The 18,395-nt window shown below is 41.0% G+C and overlaps 1 protein-coding gene across 1 annotated transcript in view; it reads left to right on the top strand.

Annotated features, from left to right (window-relative positions):
- Positions 1 to 18,395, top strand: part of COL18A1 (collagen, type XVIII, alpha 1) — a 75,714-nt gene that overhangs the window by 13,926 nt on the left and 43,393 nt on the right. The window contains exon 2 of the mRNA XM_006876562.1: positions 845 to 1,392. Coding sequence (XP_006876624.1) covers positions 845 to 1,392 — 548 coding nt within the window. The remainder of the gene's footprint in view (positions 1 to 844; positions 1,393 to 18,395) is intronic.

The following is an 18,395-nucleotide window of genomic DNA, read 5'->3' on the forward strand; positions in this document are numbered from 1 at the left end:
AGACTCATCCCTAGGAGTAGCCTAGGATTGGCATCTCCCTCCCCAGAGAGATTGGGATGTGAAGAAATGAAACCCCACCAACTAATGTAGGGGAGGTGGTCTCCATTCCACTTTATGCCAGAAATCAACCTGAGTGTGGAAAGTGCAGCGGTGAATTAAAGCATAGAAAAGACCAACTCTGTTGTTTCAAAGCTGCCCTAACTGGTCATTCCTTTTCACTTAGGAATGTCATTGGTTTCCAGGTGGGTTCCTAATATAGATAAAACTTCAGTGAACAGCAAGGTGACATTTTCTCTTTTTCTTTCTTGCAGTGGGGTGATGTCTTCAAGGTGGTGTCCAAGGTGGGGATACCCTAACTGGGCCACATGAGTGGTCCTTCAGGACCAGTGTGGCATAGGCAGGCTCCATGCCCCTCCGTGCCGTTCCTCTGACAGGGACTTCAGCACCTTGAAGTCCTGTCTAGGGAGCGGCCCTTCTCACCCATCCCACCACACTAGCTATGTGGTAGTCCCTTTGGCCTCTGAACTCCTCAATAGCTTCCAAAGGTGGAATGACCTGTGGTTGCCATGCCTCTGCTCCAAAACAATGCCTGACACAGCCTTGTAGGTGCCCATGACAGTTTTCTGCACAAAGCATGCTGATGGGACCAGATGGCACATTGGTGAACCCATCCCAACTTGATTTCCCCTGCCTGCCTGTCTCTTCATGGTGCTGGGGTGCTTCAGCCTCCCTACCACCTACTGCCTGTATCCCCATGGTCCAGATTGCTTCTGCTTTCCTTCCCCTTCCTGTCTCCACACAGTGTGGAGTTACCTGGTTCTCACCCACGTCTCTCCTCTTCCAGAGAATGTCGGCACAGAGGAGGTGGGACTCCTGCAGCTCCTTGGGGAGCCCCCACCCCCACAGGTCACCCAGATCGAGGACCCCAACTTCGGCCCAGCCTACGTCTTTGGCCCGGACGCCAACAGTGGCCAGGTGGCCCGCTACCATGTACCCAGCCCCTTCTTCCGGGACTTCTCTCTGCTTTTTCACGTGAAGCCAACCACAGAGAGTGCAGGTGTACTGTTTGCTATCACAGATGCAGCCCAGGCAGAGATCCGTGTGGGTGTGAAGCTCTCAAATGTGCAGGATGGGCACGTGCAGATCCAGCTCCTGTACACAGAGCCGGGTACAGGGCACACCCGCACAGCAGCCAGCTTCCCCCTGCCTTCTTTTACCCACCGGTGGATCCGATTTGCCCTCAGTGTGGACGGTGACACTGTGGTGCTTTACGTGGACTGTGAGGAGATTCAGAGGCTGCCCTTCCAGCGGTCCCCGGGAGGCCTGGAGCTGGAGCCTGGCGCTGGCATCTTTGTGGGTCAGGCTGGAGGAGCTGACCCTGACAAATTCCAGGTAACCTAGATGGAACCTATGGGCAGGGCTGGGATGTAACCCTAGGGATAGAGGACTAGGGTGGGTATGGGGCCACACTGGGAGATGGAGTAGAGGCATCTTGGAGATAGGATGAGGGTACCCTGAGGTGATGGGCAATAGGGTGGGGTACTCTGAGGCTTATAGTGGAGAGTGCCAAAGGACAAGGGTGGAAAGCATCATCAGCTGGGGTGGGGGTGCTCCGGAGCTGGGGCAGGGAGTACTCTGAGACCGGTGCTCTTGGGGCAGTTCCTAGACAGGGAGGTTTCTCTGAAACCCCAGGACCCAGTTCAAAATGGCCCCCTTGGGATGGCCAATGTCCAAAGAGAACTACTCCTTACACACAGAGAACTAGGGGTCTCGTACCGGAGCAACTTTGCTGGGAAAGCAGGAAAGATGTCCAAGGCCACATGCAAAATGGACACGTGGCCCTTGTTTGAAGGTGTTAAGACTGTCAAGATAGTGACAGCAGCTTGTTGGCTCCCATTGGAGGAGTCACACATGCCATCTGTACCTCAGCATCTTTAGAACATCCACCCTGACTGAGTTCGGGTTCCTGTTCTGCATGCTCCTTACTATTGTTAAAATAATAAACAACCCAAGGACATCTTAGTCTTGACCATTAGTTAGGATTCTTATAATACTGCTATAACGTTATCAGGAACTTTTGGAAATAATTTGGATTGGTTGACCTTTATGTAATTTGCTTAACAGTAACAAGATAATCACAAGATCAGTGAGTCTTGGTTGTAAGACCCCTGAAGTTTTGAAAACAGGATATTTTCATCAGTCTTTAAAATAGGACATGTTAGTTTTTAAACATAATATGTTCATTCATTTTGGAAGTGGAATGTGTTTATTAATTTTGAAAATAGGATGTGTTTATTAATTTCTATTATTTTCTGAGTTTTAAGTGGAAGTTAATAAAAAATGAGACCAGCCTTTCTGGTTTTAGTGGGCCTAGGTACCTAGAAACAACTGTGTGTAACAAATAAGCTGCTTTTAAAGGTTAGCTTATAGCCTAGCTAAAAGATTACTTGTTAGAGTGCACAGATTTTTAACAACATTTAACAAGGTGCCCTCATGTCATGTTGTTGTTGTTGTTAAGTGCCATCGAGTCGGTTCCGACCCATAGCGACCCTGTACAGGGTTTCCGAGGGTGTAAATCTTTACGGGAGTAGAAAGCCTCATCTTTCTCCCGTGGAGCGGCTGGTAGTTTCGAACCACTGACCTTAAGGTTCGCAGCCCGATTCGTAACCACTACGCTACCAGAGCTCCTTGCCCTCATGTCATAGGTAAAAGAATTCTTTTGCATTTTCATAGTGCTAAACTTGTAGGTTTTTTGTTGTTTTTTTAGAACATCTCCCTTTTATCATTTGATCAGAATTTTGCATCAACTAAGTGTTGGCCAGACACCAACTACCTTTTTTGGGTCTTTCTAGCTGTAGGTACTTTGACACACATCACTATCTCCATTGATTTCTTAGCTTTTCCTCTTGTTGTTGTTGTAGTTGGAAAGAGACCATTGGTTGCTTATTCAATGACTACTCTCAAGCTTTTAAGACCCCAGTCATCAAAGACTTTAGAAATCTGAAAAGGTTATACATTACCAATATCAGGAAGGTGCATTAGCCAATAGTTTGAAAGCCTTATCTGACATATAAATCTGTTTTCTAACAAAAGAAACAAATTTCGAAAAGCATTCTGGGGACTTTGGCAGTATTAGCTACTTTTAAGCATGTTGTTGTTGTTGTTGTTTGATGCCATTGAGTCAATTCCAACTCATAGCACCTTATGCACAACAGAACACACCACTGCCTGGTCCTATGCCATATTCACAATTGTTGTTAAGCTTAAGCCTATTGTGATTTTGCCAATCCATCTCATCAGGAGTCTTCCTCTTGTTTGCTGACCCTCAACTTTACATACCAGACTGTCCTTCTCCAGTCATTACTATATCTTAGTATTCTTTAATTTGGGTGTCATTGATATACACACAACATTTTTTCCTACTGAGATACAAATTATACCTTTGGAAAGCAAGCAAATAACAAGATCTAACCTGTTTTATTGCCTTAAAATCTGGAAAGGTATGCATTCTATCACCCTACTTATTCAGTCTGTATGCTGAGCAAATAATCTAAGAAGCTGGATTATATGAAGAAGAACATGGCATTAGTAATGGAGGAAGACTCATTAACAACCTGTGATATGCAGATGATACAATCTTGACTTGCTGAAAGTGGAGAAGACTTGACACACTGATGAAGACCAAAGACTACACATACAAAAATCTTCTCTACTGCACCAATAAACAATAGCGTGGTAAAGGCTGAATTTATTGAAGTTGTTAAAGATTTCAGTTTACTTGACAGGGAAGTAACAGTCAAGAAATCAAACAATGTATTTGCATTGGGAAAATCTGCTGCAGAAAATCTCTTTAAAGTGATAAAAAGCAAAGGTTTCACTTTAAGAACCAGGGTATGCCCAACCCAAATCATGGTATTTTCAATGTCATTATATGCATGTGAAAACTGGACAATAAATAAAAATCAACAAAGAGGAATAGATGCATTTGAGTTATCATGTTTGTAAAGAACACTCGAATATACTATGGACTACCCAAAGAGTGAATAAATATGTCCTAGATGAAGTGCAGCCAGAATGCTCCTTAGAAGTGGGGATGGCGAGTTATGGTCTTACTACTTTGGACATGTTTTCAGGAAGAACCAGTTCCTGGAGAAAAGCATTTTGGGATTTAATCCAGAAGGAAGAAGCCCTCCAAATGAGTGGGTGCCAAGAGACTGAAAAACTGACCAGAAGACAGTTTGAAAGACATTAGTTTATTTCAAAGAGAAACTTACAGACTGGGACAGCAGTACTGCTTCCAGCGGTGACCTTTGTGCCAGTCTTCCTGTGTAGCCACTCTGCCACTTGCGTTGCTGGTGCTTGCCATATGGTACAAAGCCAGGACAGTTCATGAGCATTCCCCAGTGAAGTGAGAAGGTTATGTGCTGATACATGGAACGTTGCAATATCCATGCCCTGGGTGCTGATTCAAATACCTTTCCACTGCTCCATTTCCCAGAGGATTTGTTGGTTCACTAGCCACTCTTGCTCTCCCGCTGTGTTAGCCATAATGTTAGTCCTCTGTATACTGCCCAGCTTTCTGTGCATAGGACTATGGGGCTGGGTCCGTGCATCAGTACCATCCAAGCAGTCCTCACATCAGCCCACTGACTACTCTATCCCATGCCTTGATCAATCCACATACCTTCTGTGATGGGTTGTGGACCACTGTTACCTTGAGCTGAGCCATTTGTGTACCAGATTTATTCAAGGATTTGTCCGACACGCCTTCAAGTATATGATTCTTTTGTGGAGGCGTCACCATTGTGGGAAGTTAGTGCTTTCCATTGGTTGCATAAGTCCAAGAATCTGATGGAACTCAGCACTCAGGGGGCTAGTCAAGGGACACGTCTCTGTTGCTAATATACATGCCATTTGGCCAGTGTACTAGACTGGGCTGCCCCTGACTGAGGTTGGGCAAAGTCCTTTACCTAGCCTTGTATAAGATAGTGGGTCAGCAGTGACAGAGGCCCCTTTTGTGATGTCTTTGATGAGTTTTAAACTATTGTATATTGCATACAGTTGCTTTTCTAAAGGACCATATCAGGTTTCCACACCATTCCATAGCTGATACAAAAATCCTAAGAGAATATGTTGACACTGTTGCCATTGCAACAGGCCCCAGCCATACCCTTCTGGGTAGCTGGTGACATCCAATTCACAATCTAGCCCTACAGCTTGTGGTTCCAAAGGCCTGTACCTGCCATACTGCTATGTATGCCTCATTAAAGGACTTTTCTGCCTCAGGGGTCCAGTCCCAAATATTCCTTTTCTTTACTAAACAATACAAAATCTGAGCTAGGTGAGAGATGAAGGACCTCTAGTATCCTAACATTCCTAGGAAATGTTTGCAGTTCTTTCATCTTGGTAAGGCAGGTATATGCCTTAACTTTGTCAGTTACATCTTTAGGAACCACCTTTATCTTACCTGACGACACAACACTCAAGAGTTTGACAGGTGACCCAGGGCCCTGCAGTTTTATATCAGTGATGGTCCTTTCTCTGGAACCCAAGTGTGACACTAACTGTGGTGCTGCTTGTTGGAGCGGAGATACCATCAATATGATGAAACAAGTGGATATCAGTGAGCTCATAGCACCTTTCTAAGTCCTGGGAATCCAGCTCAGGGCAAACTATTGGGCTGTGGAGATACCTATGTGGAAGAACAGTGAAGGTCTTGTGTTCCCCATGCCTTGCAAAAAACAAACAAACAAACAAAAAAACTTCGTGGCTGTCAGAAGCAATGGGGATGCTAAAGAAGTCATTAACTAAGTCAAACACAAAGTGATAGGTACTCAAACACTCCCTGATATAATTAAGGAGACAGAAACTATTTGGTACAACTACATGAAGAGGGGGCACCACTTTGTTGAATTCATGGTAATCCACTGGCATACACCATGATCATCTGGTTTCCACATTTGCCATACCAAACTGTTGAAAGGACTATGAGTGGGCCTAATTATCCCCACCTGGACAAGTTCACCTACTGTAACTGTAATCTCTTCATGCCCTCCAGGTAGGCAGTATTGCTTGCTATTGACCACTCAATGAGGTGGGAGTCAGTAAGAAAATGGATCCATTTTGCCCGTCCCCAAATAACAAATTTTACCACATGGACTTACAAACAGAATTCTTTATGGCAATGGCCATAAAGTATCATTCCTACAGTAGATCCCAGGATATATATGGGGGGAAAGGAGCTGTATACTGCCAATCTTCAGGTTTAAAATCACTTGGCATGCTTTGACTGTGCTGCCCCCATACCCATCAGTAATGCTAAGTGCTCCTTGGAAGTGATGTGTATGCCCATGAATCAAAGTGCACTCAGCCCCAGTATCCACTAGGGCTAAAACCATTTGCCTGGTTTTTGGAGATAAATGGATGGTTGCTTCTACATTGAGCTCTGGTCTCCCAATAGTCTCTGTGTCCATGGACCTGGGGCACCTTGGCCTCACCCCTAATCCAAGGGGGTTGGTATTTCCTATGTCAGGGGTACTTTATGGGTAGCAAGCTCCTGGGAATCCTCCCCTTTGGTAAATTGTTGCTTGGGGTGAAGCTTCTGCCACAATTTTATCAAGACTACTTTGGGCTGTTTGTGTGTTTTGCTCAGGGGAGATGCCAGCAGCAAGTAAGCCAATCCACAACTGCCTCCTAGTGACTCACACTGGGCTCTTTTTAGTTTCTTTTCCATATCCCACTTCTGACACCAAATAATTATTTTAAAAACAAACAACTTAGGACACCATTAATATATTGCTGTATAATAAGTACTGCAAGGTAAGTGGTTCAAAGTCACCAACTGCTCTTCAGAAACCTATACAGGGTCACTATGAGTTGGAACCAACTGACTCAATGACACTTAACAACAATCATAATGCAGTTTTAATAGACACTTTTTAAATCTATTATGAATACTCTGAATAGTTAGACTTCTTAAAATGCATATATACAAATTTATTGGGAACTTTTGAACAAAATTTCTGATTGGTTGACATTTATGTAACTGCTAAACAGTTACAAGACTATCACAAAATCATTGAATCTTGGTTACAAGACTCCTAAAGTTTTGAAAATAGGATAGTTTATTCCTTCTTGGTAACAGGATATTTATTTGTTTTGAAAATAGGATGGATTTATTACTTTTTTTTTCTAAGTTATACCGAAAGTTAATGAATAATGAACCTAACCTTACTGGTTTCAGTGGGCCTAGAAACAATTATATCAAACAAGTATAACTAAGTTGTAAAGGTTGGTTTATAGGATTGTATTGTGGATTAAATTGTGTCCCTCTAAAACTTGTGTCAAGTTGGTTAGGCCATGATTCTCAGTGTTATGCAATTATCCTTTATTTTGTGTTCTGATATAAGTATCCTATGTATTATAACAGAGTCACTGTACCAAAAAGAAAGGGTCAGTGTTCAACCATTTCAGGAGGTAGCATATGATCAAGAGCCAATGATACTGAAGGAAGAAGTCCAAGTTACATTAAAGATATTGACAAAGAACAAGGCACCAGGAAGTGATGGAATATAAATTGAAATTTTTCAACAAACTGATGCACCACTGGAGGCACTCACTTAACTATGCCAAGAAATTTGGAAGACAACTAACTGGCCAACTGATTGAAAGAGATCCATATTTGTGCCCATTCCAAAGAGAAGTGACCTAAAATAATGTGAAAGTCATCAGACAATATCATTAATATCACACACAAGTAAAATTTTGCTAAAGATAATTTTAAAATGGCTAAAACCACCATACACTGACAGAAAACTTCCAGAGGTTCAAGCTAGATTCAGAAGAGGACCTAGAACAAGGATTATCATTGCTGACATCAGATGGACCTTGGCTGAAAGCAGAGAATGCCAGAAAGATTTTTACCTGTGCTTTATTGACTATGAACAGACTTGCGATTGTGTGGATCATGGTAATCTATGGACAACATTGCAGAGAATGAGTATTCCAGAATATTTAATTGTGCTCATTAGCAACCTGTACATAGACCAAGAATCAGTTATTCAAACAGAGCAAGGAAACATGGAATGGTTTAAAATTAGGAAAGGTGTGCACCAGAGTTGTATTCTTTCACCATACTTATTCCATCTGTATGCTGAGCAAATAATTTGAATAACTGGATTATATGAGGAAACATGTGGCATCAGGATTGGAGAAAGACTCATTAACAACCTATGATATGCAGATGATATAACCTTGCTTGCTGAAAGTATTTTAATACTTACTGATAAAGATCAGAGACCACAACCTCCAGTATGAGTTACACCTCAATATGAAGAAAACAAAAATCCTCACCACTAGACCAGTAAACAACATGACAAATGGAGAAAGAAAATGTCAAAGATTTCATTTAGCTCAGATCAACCATCAACACTCATGAAAGTAGCAGTCAAGATATCAAATAGCATATTACATTAGGCAAATATACTGCCAAGACCTCTTTAAAGTGTTCAAGAGCAAAGGTTTGAGAACTAAGGTTCACCTGATTCAAGTCATGGTATTTTCAGTAGCCTCATATACTGTGCATCCTTTGGACCTAAGTCTCTGTGCTAAGAAGCTCCCAGACCCAGGGGAAGATTAATGTCAAGACATACGTAGTAGATCATACAAGGAACGTCAAGCCCACAGATGTTGAAATGAACTTCCTCTAGAATAAGATCGTTTCCTTCTAGAGCTAGCACTCAGAATTCACAAACTTCCAGTCTCCTAAATAGTGAGAATAAATATTTATATTATTGGAGCACCAGATAATTATGATTCATAGTTAAAGGATTTTTTTTTTGTTAGAGTGCATAAACTTTATACAGTATTTAACATGATGACCTTTAATAAGAATATTCTTTGTGTTTTCATAATGCAAAACTTGTATTTTTGACACTGTTGCGCATGCAGTCAAGGATCCCTGGAACAGCATGGCTAAGCTTCATCATTGGGAGAGAGGTGTCTGTCTACCCTGTGCCTCCTAGACAGACCTTCTAGGGTCTGTCTCATTTCACATAGTGGGGAACAGATAGAGCAGGCTATCTTACAGCCCACACCTCCATGTTCATTCCTTGGACTCCTTCTCTGGAGCACTAGTCTTCCCTCCCCCTCCTGGAAAGCTGACTCACAGCCCACCCACTCAGCGAGAGTGACAGCTGCCAGACACAAGGTTCTCTGTGTGTATGTGAGCACCACATCTCTGTCCTCAGAAGATGGAATGATCCCAGACAAGTGCAGCTTGTTTGTGCTTTTCCTAAGTTCTGGTGTCTCCAGACTCTGAAAGCTGACCTCTGACAAGGACACTTGACACACAAGAATGGGAGCTGCCAGAACTTTGACAAACTGGGACTACTTGTGTTTTTATTGTGATCCTCAAGCATGATGAGTTCGGAAGAAATCCAAGAAAGTTATTTGGTAGGAGGTGGTGTTGGCTGTTTGTTTGTGATTCTCCAGGCTTTTCTTATTGGAGTAACATCTCTTATAATCTCTGAGCATCATTAACACTTGATTAGAAAACGTGTCTTCTTGATAATGAAGGAGTGAATTGGTTGAGCGTTAGTCATTGAGGAAAGCGCGGTTATACACATTCATTCCACAAGGAGGCCTGGGGTGCCTTTTAATATGACTTTGAACATATCCCAGCTAAATTTAGAGACCATCTCAAGAACAGATTTGATGCATTAGACACTAATGTCAGAAGACCAGAAGGTGGAATGACATCAAGACTATCATACAATCTGTGGGACAGCATCAAGAATATCATAAAGGAAGAAAGCAATAGATCATTAAAAAGACAGGAAAGAAAGAAAAGGCCAAAATGGATGTCTGAAGAGACTCTGAAACTTGCTTCCCCGTGTGGAAATGCTAAAACAAATGAAAGAAATGAGGAAGAGCTGAACAAAAAATGTTAAAGGAAAACTCAAGAAGACAAAATCAAGTATTATAATGATATGTGCAAAGACCTGGAGTTCAAAAAACCAAAAGGGAAGAACACGCTCAGTATTTCCCAAGCTGAAATAACTGAAGAAAAAATTCAAACCTTAACTTGCAATCTTGAAGGACTCCATGTCCTGGTATAGCACTGAACTGCAAAGTCAGGATAAGATAAGCACTGGACAGCAAAGTCAGCTTGAACTGAAAGGTTATTAGTTCAAACTCACCAGCTGCTCCTCAGAAACCCTGTACGATATCTCTGTGACTCAGAACTGATTCGATGGCACTTAAAAACAATGGGCAAAATATTGAGTGATGCAGAAAGCTTAGTAAGAAGATGGAAGTAATACATGGACTCACTGTACCAAAAATAAATGGTTAGTGTTCAACCATTTCCAGAGTCAGGATGTCATCAAGAACCAATGATACTGGATGAAGAAGTCCAAGCTACACTGAAGGCATTGGCAAATAACAAGACTCCAGGAAGTGATGGAATACAAATTTGAAATTTTTCAACAAATTGATAACCGCACTGGAGGCCCACACTTATCTATGCCAAGAAATTTGGAGACAACTACCTGACTAACCAACTGGAAGAGATCCATATTTGTGATCATTCCAAAGAAAGATGACCCAACAGAACGCAGAAATCATTGAACAATATCACATACCACATGCAAATAAAATTTTCATGAAGCTAATTTAAGAAAAATGGCAACAGCAGTACATCTACAAAGACTTGCTAAAAATTCAAGCCAGATTCAGAAGAGGATGTGGAACTAGGGATATCATTGCTAATAGCACATGGATCTGGCTGGAAGCAGAGAATACCAAAAAGATGTTGCTGTTGTTGTTGTTGTTAGGTGCCATCGAGTCGGTACCGACTCATACCGACCTTATGCACAGCAGAACGAAACACTGCCCGATCCTGGGTCAGCCTTACTACTGTTGCCACACTTGAGTCCATCGATGCTGCCACTTGGCCAATCCATCTCATTGGTGGGGGTCTTCCTTTTTTTCTCTGACCCTCCACTTTACCAAACATGATATCCTTCTCCAGCAACTGGTCCCTCCTGATAATATGTCTGAAGTATGAGAGATGAAGTTTGGCCATCCTGGCCTCCAGGGAGCCCTCTGACCGCATTTCTTTCAACACAGATCTGTTGGTTCTTTTGGCAGCCCATGGCACTTTCATTATTCTTCTCCAACACCACAACTCAAAAGCATCAATTTTTCTATGGTCTTCCTTATTCACTGTCCAGCCTTTGCATGCATATGAGGTTATTGAAAATACCATGGCTTGGGTCAGGTGCACTTTAGTCCTCAAGCTAACAGCTTTGCTCTTCAACACTTTAAAAAGGTCTTGTGCAGTAGATTTGCCTAAAGCAATACGTCATTTGATTTCTTGACTCCTGCTTCCATGAGTGTTGATAGTTGTTCAAGAAGAATGAAGACTTCAATCTTTTTTTCGTTGATAAGAATGTTGCTTATTGTCCAGTGGTGAGGATTTACATGGGCTTTATTGACTATACAATGGCTTTCTACTGTGACAAGCGATGAATAATGTTGGGAAGGATGGATAGTCCAGAACGTATAATTATGCTCATGAGGAACCTGTATATAGACTAGAGACAGTCATTGAAACAGAACAAGGGAATATTGAATGTTTTAAAATCAGGAAAGGTGCACACCAGGGTTGAATTCTTTCATCATACTTATTCAATATGTATGATGAACAAATAATCTGAGAAGCTAGATTATATGAAGAAGAACCTGGTATCAGGTTTGGAAGAAAAGTCATTAAAACCTGCAAAGAGGATTTAAAATGCTTACTGATGAAAATCAAAGACTAACGCCTTCAGTATGGATTGCACCTCAATATAAAAAAAACAAAAATCCTCACCACTGGACCAATAAATAACATCATGATAAATGGAGAAAAGATGGAAGTTGTCAAAGACTTCATTTTGCTTGGATCCTCAATCAACACTCAGCCAAGAATTTAAGCAACATATTAGGCACAATTGTATTAGGCAAATCTGCTACACAAAACCTGCTTAATATGTTAAAGAGCAAAGATATCATTTTGAGGACTATGGTGCACCTGGCCCAAGCCATGGTATTTTCACTAGCCTCATATGCATGTGAAAATTGGACAATAAATAAGGGATACCATAGAAGAATTGATGCATTTGAGTTATGTTTTATGGAGAAGAATATTGAAGATATCATGGACTGCCAGAAGAACAAGCAGGTCTGTGTTAGAAGTACAACTAAAGTGCTTAGAAAAAGAGGAAGGCCCCCAATGAGATGGATCAGCACTGTGGCAGCAGCAATGGGCTCAAGCTTAACAACAATTGTGAGGATGGCGCAAGACTGGATAGTGTTTCTTTCTGTCATGTATAGTATCACTATGAATCAGAACTGACGCGACAGCAACAACCAATGCTGGATGTGATCTATTTGCAATGTGTTTGCACACTTGATTCATAGGAAAAAGATACTGGTGTTTTGATTGGCATTCTTGGACTATTAGTTTATTTCTTTTGTGAGTGGACTCCTTATGTGCACTACATTTTTTTTTTTTTGGATGGGTTCAACCATTTCTTGTTGATTTATGTTGTTATTGTTGTTACGTGCCGTCAAGTCAGTTCTGACTCATAGAAACCCTGTGTATAACAAAGAAACACTGCCCAGTCCTGGGCTAGCCTCATAATAGTTACTGCTGTGTTTGAGGTCATTGTTGCAGTCTCTAGGTCAACCATCCTCTTGACAGTCTTCCTCTTTTTTGCGGATACTCTGCTTTATCAAGCATGATGTCCTTCAGGAACTGGTTCCACCTGACAGCCTGTCTAAATAAAACATAAAATAATATAAGACAAAATCTTGCCATCATTCTTTCTAAGGAGCATTCTGGCTATATTTTTCTAGGCTTTGTTTGTTCTTTTCGCAGTCATTGCTATGTTCAGTATTCCTCACCATCATCATATCAATTTATAAAAGCTCTTTATATATGAAGGAAATTGATCCTTTGTTTAGTATTTCCTATTTTGTCATTTGCCTTTCTGCTTTACCTTTTTTTTTTTTTTTAAGTCTTGGGATATTTTAAGTGTATGTTGTTTTGTGCTGTTGAGTTGTTTTCCACTCATGTTGTTAAGTGCCGTCAAGTTGGTTCCGACTTATTGCAACCCTGTATAGGGTTTCCAAGGAGTAGCTGGTGAGCTTGAACTGCCAACTTTGTGGTTCAAACCAACCTTTCAGTCCAGTGCATTAACCCACATGCTGTTGTTAGGTCCCATCAAGTTGGTACCAAATCATAATGACCTTATGCACAGCAGAACAAAACACTGCCCGATCCTGGGCCAACCTCACTATTGTTGCCACACTTGAGCCCACATAGCAACCCTTTACAGGGTTTCCAGAAGCAGCTGGTGGGTTTGAAGTGCTGGCATTGCAGTTACCAGTCCAGTGCTTATACTGTAGTCGCATACAAAGCTCTTTTAAATGTTTATGAGATTAAATTTGACTTAGAGAAGACACCCATACTTATTAACATTTTCAACAACAGAAAATCTTTTAAAGTTAGGAAGGTGATAACAGGGAGATAAATTTAAGTTCCTCTATTGTTAAAGAGGAGTCCTGGTGTGGCGCTGTGGGTTAATGCTCCAGGCTGTAAAGCCATTTGAATTGCAAGGTTGGCAGTGCAAGCTCACCAGCTGCTCCTCGGAAACCCTCTACAGGGTCGCTATGGGTCAGAATCTACTCAACAGCACTTAACAACAACAACAACATTGTTAAGGAGGGGCTACAGTCCTTCTTGTTATCCTGAATCATGGGCATGCTTGTATTTCAGCTGATTTCATTCATCAAGCTCCTTGTGCCCCCACAGATTAAAGGATCCAGGAATTTTCTCTGTGGGTGTTAAGTCAGATTCCAGCTAGAAGAGAGGAAAAATATGTTTTTAGAGTAGAAAAGAAGACAAAATCAATTTAGCACAAAGTTTTTCAGACTTTCAGAATTGAGACTTTTGGAAGAGAATTGTTCGGGTCATGTGATTTCTAAGATTTGGCAGAAACAATCACAGAACTTTGGGAACTGGGAGGAAATTAAGTGTTCCTGCAATCCTCTACAGATGAGGCTGAGCGAACACAGCTGCTCAGCAAACGACCCAGGACCATGCTGTGACCACTGATCCCTCAGTCCAGTACAGGGTCCAGACACATCCTTCTGGAATGTATTCTTTTTTTTCCTATTGAAAAACAATCCATGCTCATGGGAAAAATTTTTTTATCCTTACTGAGTTTTTCAACTTTTTTCTTCTTTATGAGTCAAATTTGGTCCTAAACATCTCTTGAAAATCATTCATTCTATCCAGTTGTTACAATGTTTTGCCTAGAACATCATTCTCAATTCTGTTTCAGTGCTATATGTTTCTTTCTGTCCATTTGTCATACTGTGGTGGCATGCATTTTGCTGTGATCCTGGAAGCTATGCTACTGGTATTTCAAATACCAACAGGGTCACCCAGTGCTACCAGACTAAGATAGACTAATAAAAAGGACCTTGTGTTCTACTTGCAAGAAAAATGGGAAGTAAAAACCTTATGAATAGCAGCGGAACATTGTCTGACATTGCACCAGAGGAAGAGTCAGGTTGGAAGGCGCTCAAAATACAACTGGGGAAGAGCTGCTTCATCAAAATAGAGTTAACTTTAATGACATGGATGGAGTAAATCTTTTGGGACCTTCATTTGCTGATGTAGCATGAATCAAAATGAGAAGAAACAGTTGTAAATATTCATTAATAATCAGAATGTAGAATGTAGAAAGTATGAACCTAAGAAAATTGTTGTTGTTGTTAAGTGCCATCGAGTCAATTTTGACCCAGAGTGACCCTGTATAGGGTTTCCAAGGAGTAGCTGGTGAGCTTGAACCACCGACCTTGCAATTCAAACTGCTTTGCAGTCTGCCACATTAACCCACAGTGCCACATTAGAAGATGTCAAAAATGAAATAGACACATGATGATCAACATCCTAGGCATTAGTGGGTTGAAATGGCCATTTTTAAATTGGACAATCATGTGGACTATGATGCTGGTAATGACAAATTGCATTTATTGTCAAAAACTTAGCTTCAAGATCTATGAATTAATGACTGTTATTCAAATTTATGTACCAACCACTAATGACAAACATAAAGAAATTGAAGTTTCTTATTAATTTATGCAGTCTGTAATGGATCAGATATGCAATAAAAATCTATTGATAATTATGGATGAAGGATTTGTTGTTGCTGCTATTAAATGTCATCGAGTGGATTCCAACTCATAGCAACTCTGCATAAGGTTTCTGAGGAGTGGCTGGTGGGTTTGGATTGCTGATCTTGCAGTTAGCAGTCCAGTGCTTATTGTACAGCAAATTAACAGCTGTAAAATATGAGCAAGGTGATAGAAATGATGCTGGGGAGCACATGATAGAATTTTGAAAGACCAATGGCTTATTCGTTGCAAATACCTTTTTCAATATATTGTTGTTTTTGTTAGGTTTCATCAAGTCGGTACCTACTCATAGAGACCCTATGCACAGCAGAACAAAGCACTGCCTGGTCCTGGGCCAACCTCATAATTGTTGCTACACTTGAGCCCATTGCTGCTGCCACTGTGCCAGTCTATCTTTTTCTCCAGCCTTCCATTTTACCAAGCATGATGTCATTCTCCAGGGACTGGTCCCTCCTCATAATATGTACAAAGTATGAGAGATGATGTCTGGCTATCCTGGCTTCAAAAGAGCATTCTGGTTATACTTCTCCAACACAGATTTGTTTGTTCTTTTGGCAGTCCATGGTACTTCAACAATATAGACAACAACTATTTACATGGATCTCACTAGATGAAATATTGGGATCAAATCAACTACATCTGTGGAAAGAGATGATGGAGAAATTCAATATCATCAGTTAGAACAAGGCCAAGGGCCAACTGCAGAACAGACCAACATAAAAATTGCTCATATGCAAGTTAAAGTTGAAGCTGAAAGAAAACTAAATTCATGAGAGCCAAAGTACAGCTTTGAGTATGTTGTTGTTGTTAAGTGACATCTAGTTGGTTCCAACCCATAGTGACCCTGTATAGGGTTTCCAAGGCTATAAATCTTTACAGGAGCAGAAAGCCTCATCTTTCTTCCGAGGAGCAGCTGGTAGTTTTGAACTGCTGACCTTAAGGTTCATAGCCCAATTCATAACCACTACGCTACCAGAGTTCCTTGAGTATATCACCCCTGAATTTAGAGACTACCTCAAGAATAGATTTGACACATTGAGCTCTAATGACCAAACATCCAATGAGTTGTGAGATAACATCAAAGACATCAGACGAAGAAAGTAAAAATATAGGAAAGAAAGAAAAGACTAAAATGGGTATCAGAAGAAACTCTGAAACTAGCTCTTGAATGTTGTTGTTGTTGTTAAGTGCCATCGAGTCGGTTCCGACCCATAGCGACCCTGTACAGGGTTTCTGAGGGTGTAAATCTTTACAGGAGTAGAAAGCCTCATCTTTCTCCCGCGGAGCGGCTGGTAGTTTCGAACGGCTGACCTTAAGGTTCGCAGCGCGATTCGTAACCACTATGCTACCAGAGCTCCTTAGCTCTTGAATGTAGGGTAGCTAAAATGAATGGAAGAAATGAGGAAGTAAAAGAGCTGTACAGAGATTTTAAAAAAGGTTGCTCCAGAAGATAAAGTAAAGTAACACAATGAAATGTGCAAAGACCTGGGAGTAGAAAATTAAAAGGGAAAAGCACACTGATCATTTCTCAAGCTGAAAGAACTGAAGAAAAATCCAAGCCTTGATGTGCAATATTGAAGGATTTTATGGACACCCTGGAGTCTGTGTAGCATTGTTGGTTAATGCACAGACTACAAAGTCAGCTTGAACTGCAAGGCCAGCACCTCAGAAACTTGTACAGGGTAGCTATGGCTTGGCGGCACTTAACTACACAACAACAACAATGGACATCCTGGTGTGGCACTCTGGGATAATACACCAGACTGCAAGTTTGGTTTGAACCGCAAGGTCAGCTGTTTAAATTCACCAGCTGCTCTTTGGAAATCCTATACAGGATCACTATGAATCGGAACCAACTTGAAGGTACTTAACAACAACAACAACAAAAATGGGCAGAATAATAAATGGTGTCTGAAGCATCCAAAGAAAATAGAAGAAATACACAAAGTCACTGTACCAAAATAATTGGTCGTTGTTCAACAATTTTAGAATGTAGAATATGATCAAGCATCAGTGGTATTAAAGGAAAAAGTCCAAGCTATACTGAAGGCATTGGTTAAAAAAAAGAAGAAGAAAGAAAAAGAAAAGAAACACAAGGCCCCAGAAACAGATGGAATGTCAAATGAGATGTTTCAACAAACAGATGCAGTACCGAAAGTGCTCATCTGTGTATGTCAAGAAGTTTGGAAGACAGCTACCTGGCCAAACAACTGGAAGAAATTTATATACATGCCCATTCCAAAGAAAGGTGATGCAACATGAAGTGGAAAATATCAAAAACAATATTATGAACATCACACATAAGTAAAATTTTGAAGAAGATAATTAAAAACAGTTGCAGCAGTACATCAACAGGGCACTCAAACCTAATTCAAAAGAGGACATTTAAAGGGAGATATCATTACTGATCTTGGCTGAAAGCAGAGAATAACAGAAGGATGTTTGCCTATATTTTATTGACTCTTCAAAGGCATTGGATTGTGTGGATCATAATAAACTATGGATAGCATTGCAAAGAATGGGAGTTCCAGAGCACTTAATGGTGCTCATGCGGATCCTGTTCATAGGCCAAGAGGCAGTTGTTTGAACAGAACAAGATGTTGTTGTTAAGTGCTGTTGAGTCAGTTACGACTCATGGTGATCCTGTATAGGGTTTACGAGGAGCAGCTGGTGGGTTTGAACTGCCGACTCTGTGGTTCACAGTCTAATGGAACAAGAGGATGTTGCATAGCTTAAAACCAGGAAAGGTTGCATCCTTCACCATACTTATTCAATCTGACTTGAAAACAAATCCTCACTAGACCAATAAATACCATCATGATAAATGGAGACAAGATTAAAGTTGTCAGACACTTCGTTTTGCTTGGGTCATGGAAGTACCAGTCAAGAAAATAGACAACATATTACATTAGGCCAAAGACCTCTTTAAAGTGTTAAAGAGCAAAGATAGCACTTGAGGACTAAGATGCACCTGACCCAAGCCATAGTATTTTCAATCTTCCTATATGCATGTGAAAGCTGGACAGTGAATAAGTGCACCAAAGAAGAATCAATGCCTTTGAATAACTGTGTTGGTGAAGAATATTGAACATAAAGGACTGCAGAAGAATGAACAGATATGTCTTGGATGAAGTATACAACCA

The sequence above is a fragment of the Chrysochloris asiatica genome, unplaced genomic scaffold (assembly GCF_000296735.1).
Source record: "Chrysochloris asiatica unplaced genomic scaffold, ChrAsi1.0 scaffold00391, whole genome shotgun sequence".
In the NCBI taxonomy this organism is placed as follows: Eukaryota; Metazoa; Chordata; class Mammalia; order Afrosoricida; family Chrysochloridae; genus Chrysochloris; species Chrysochloris asiatica.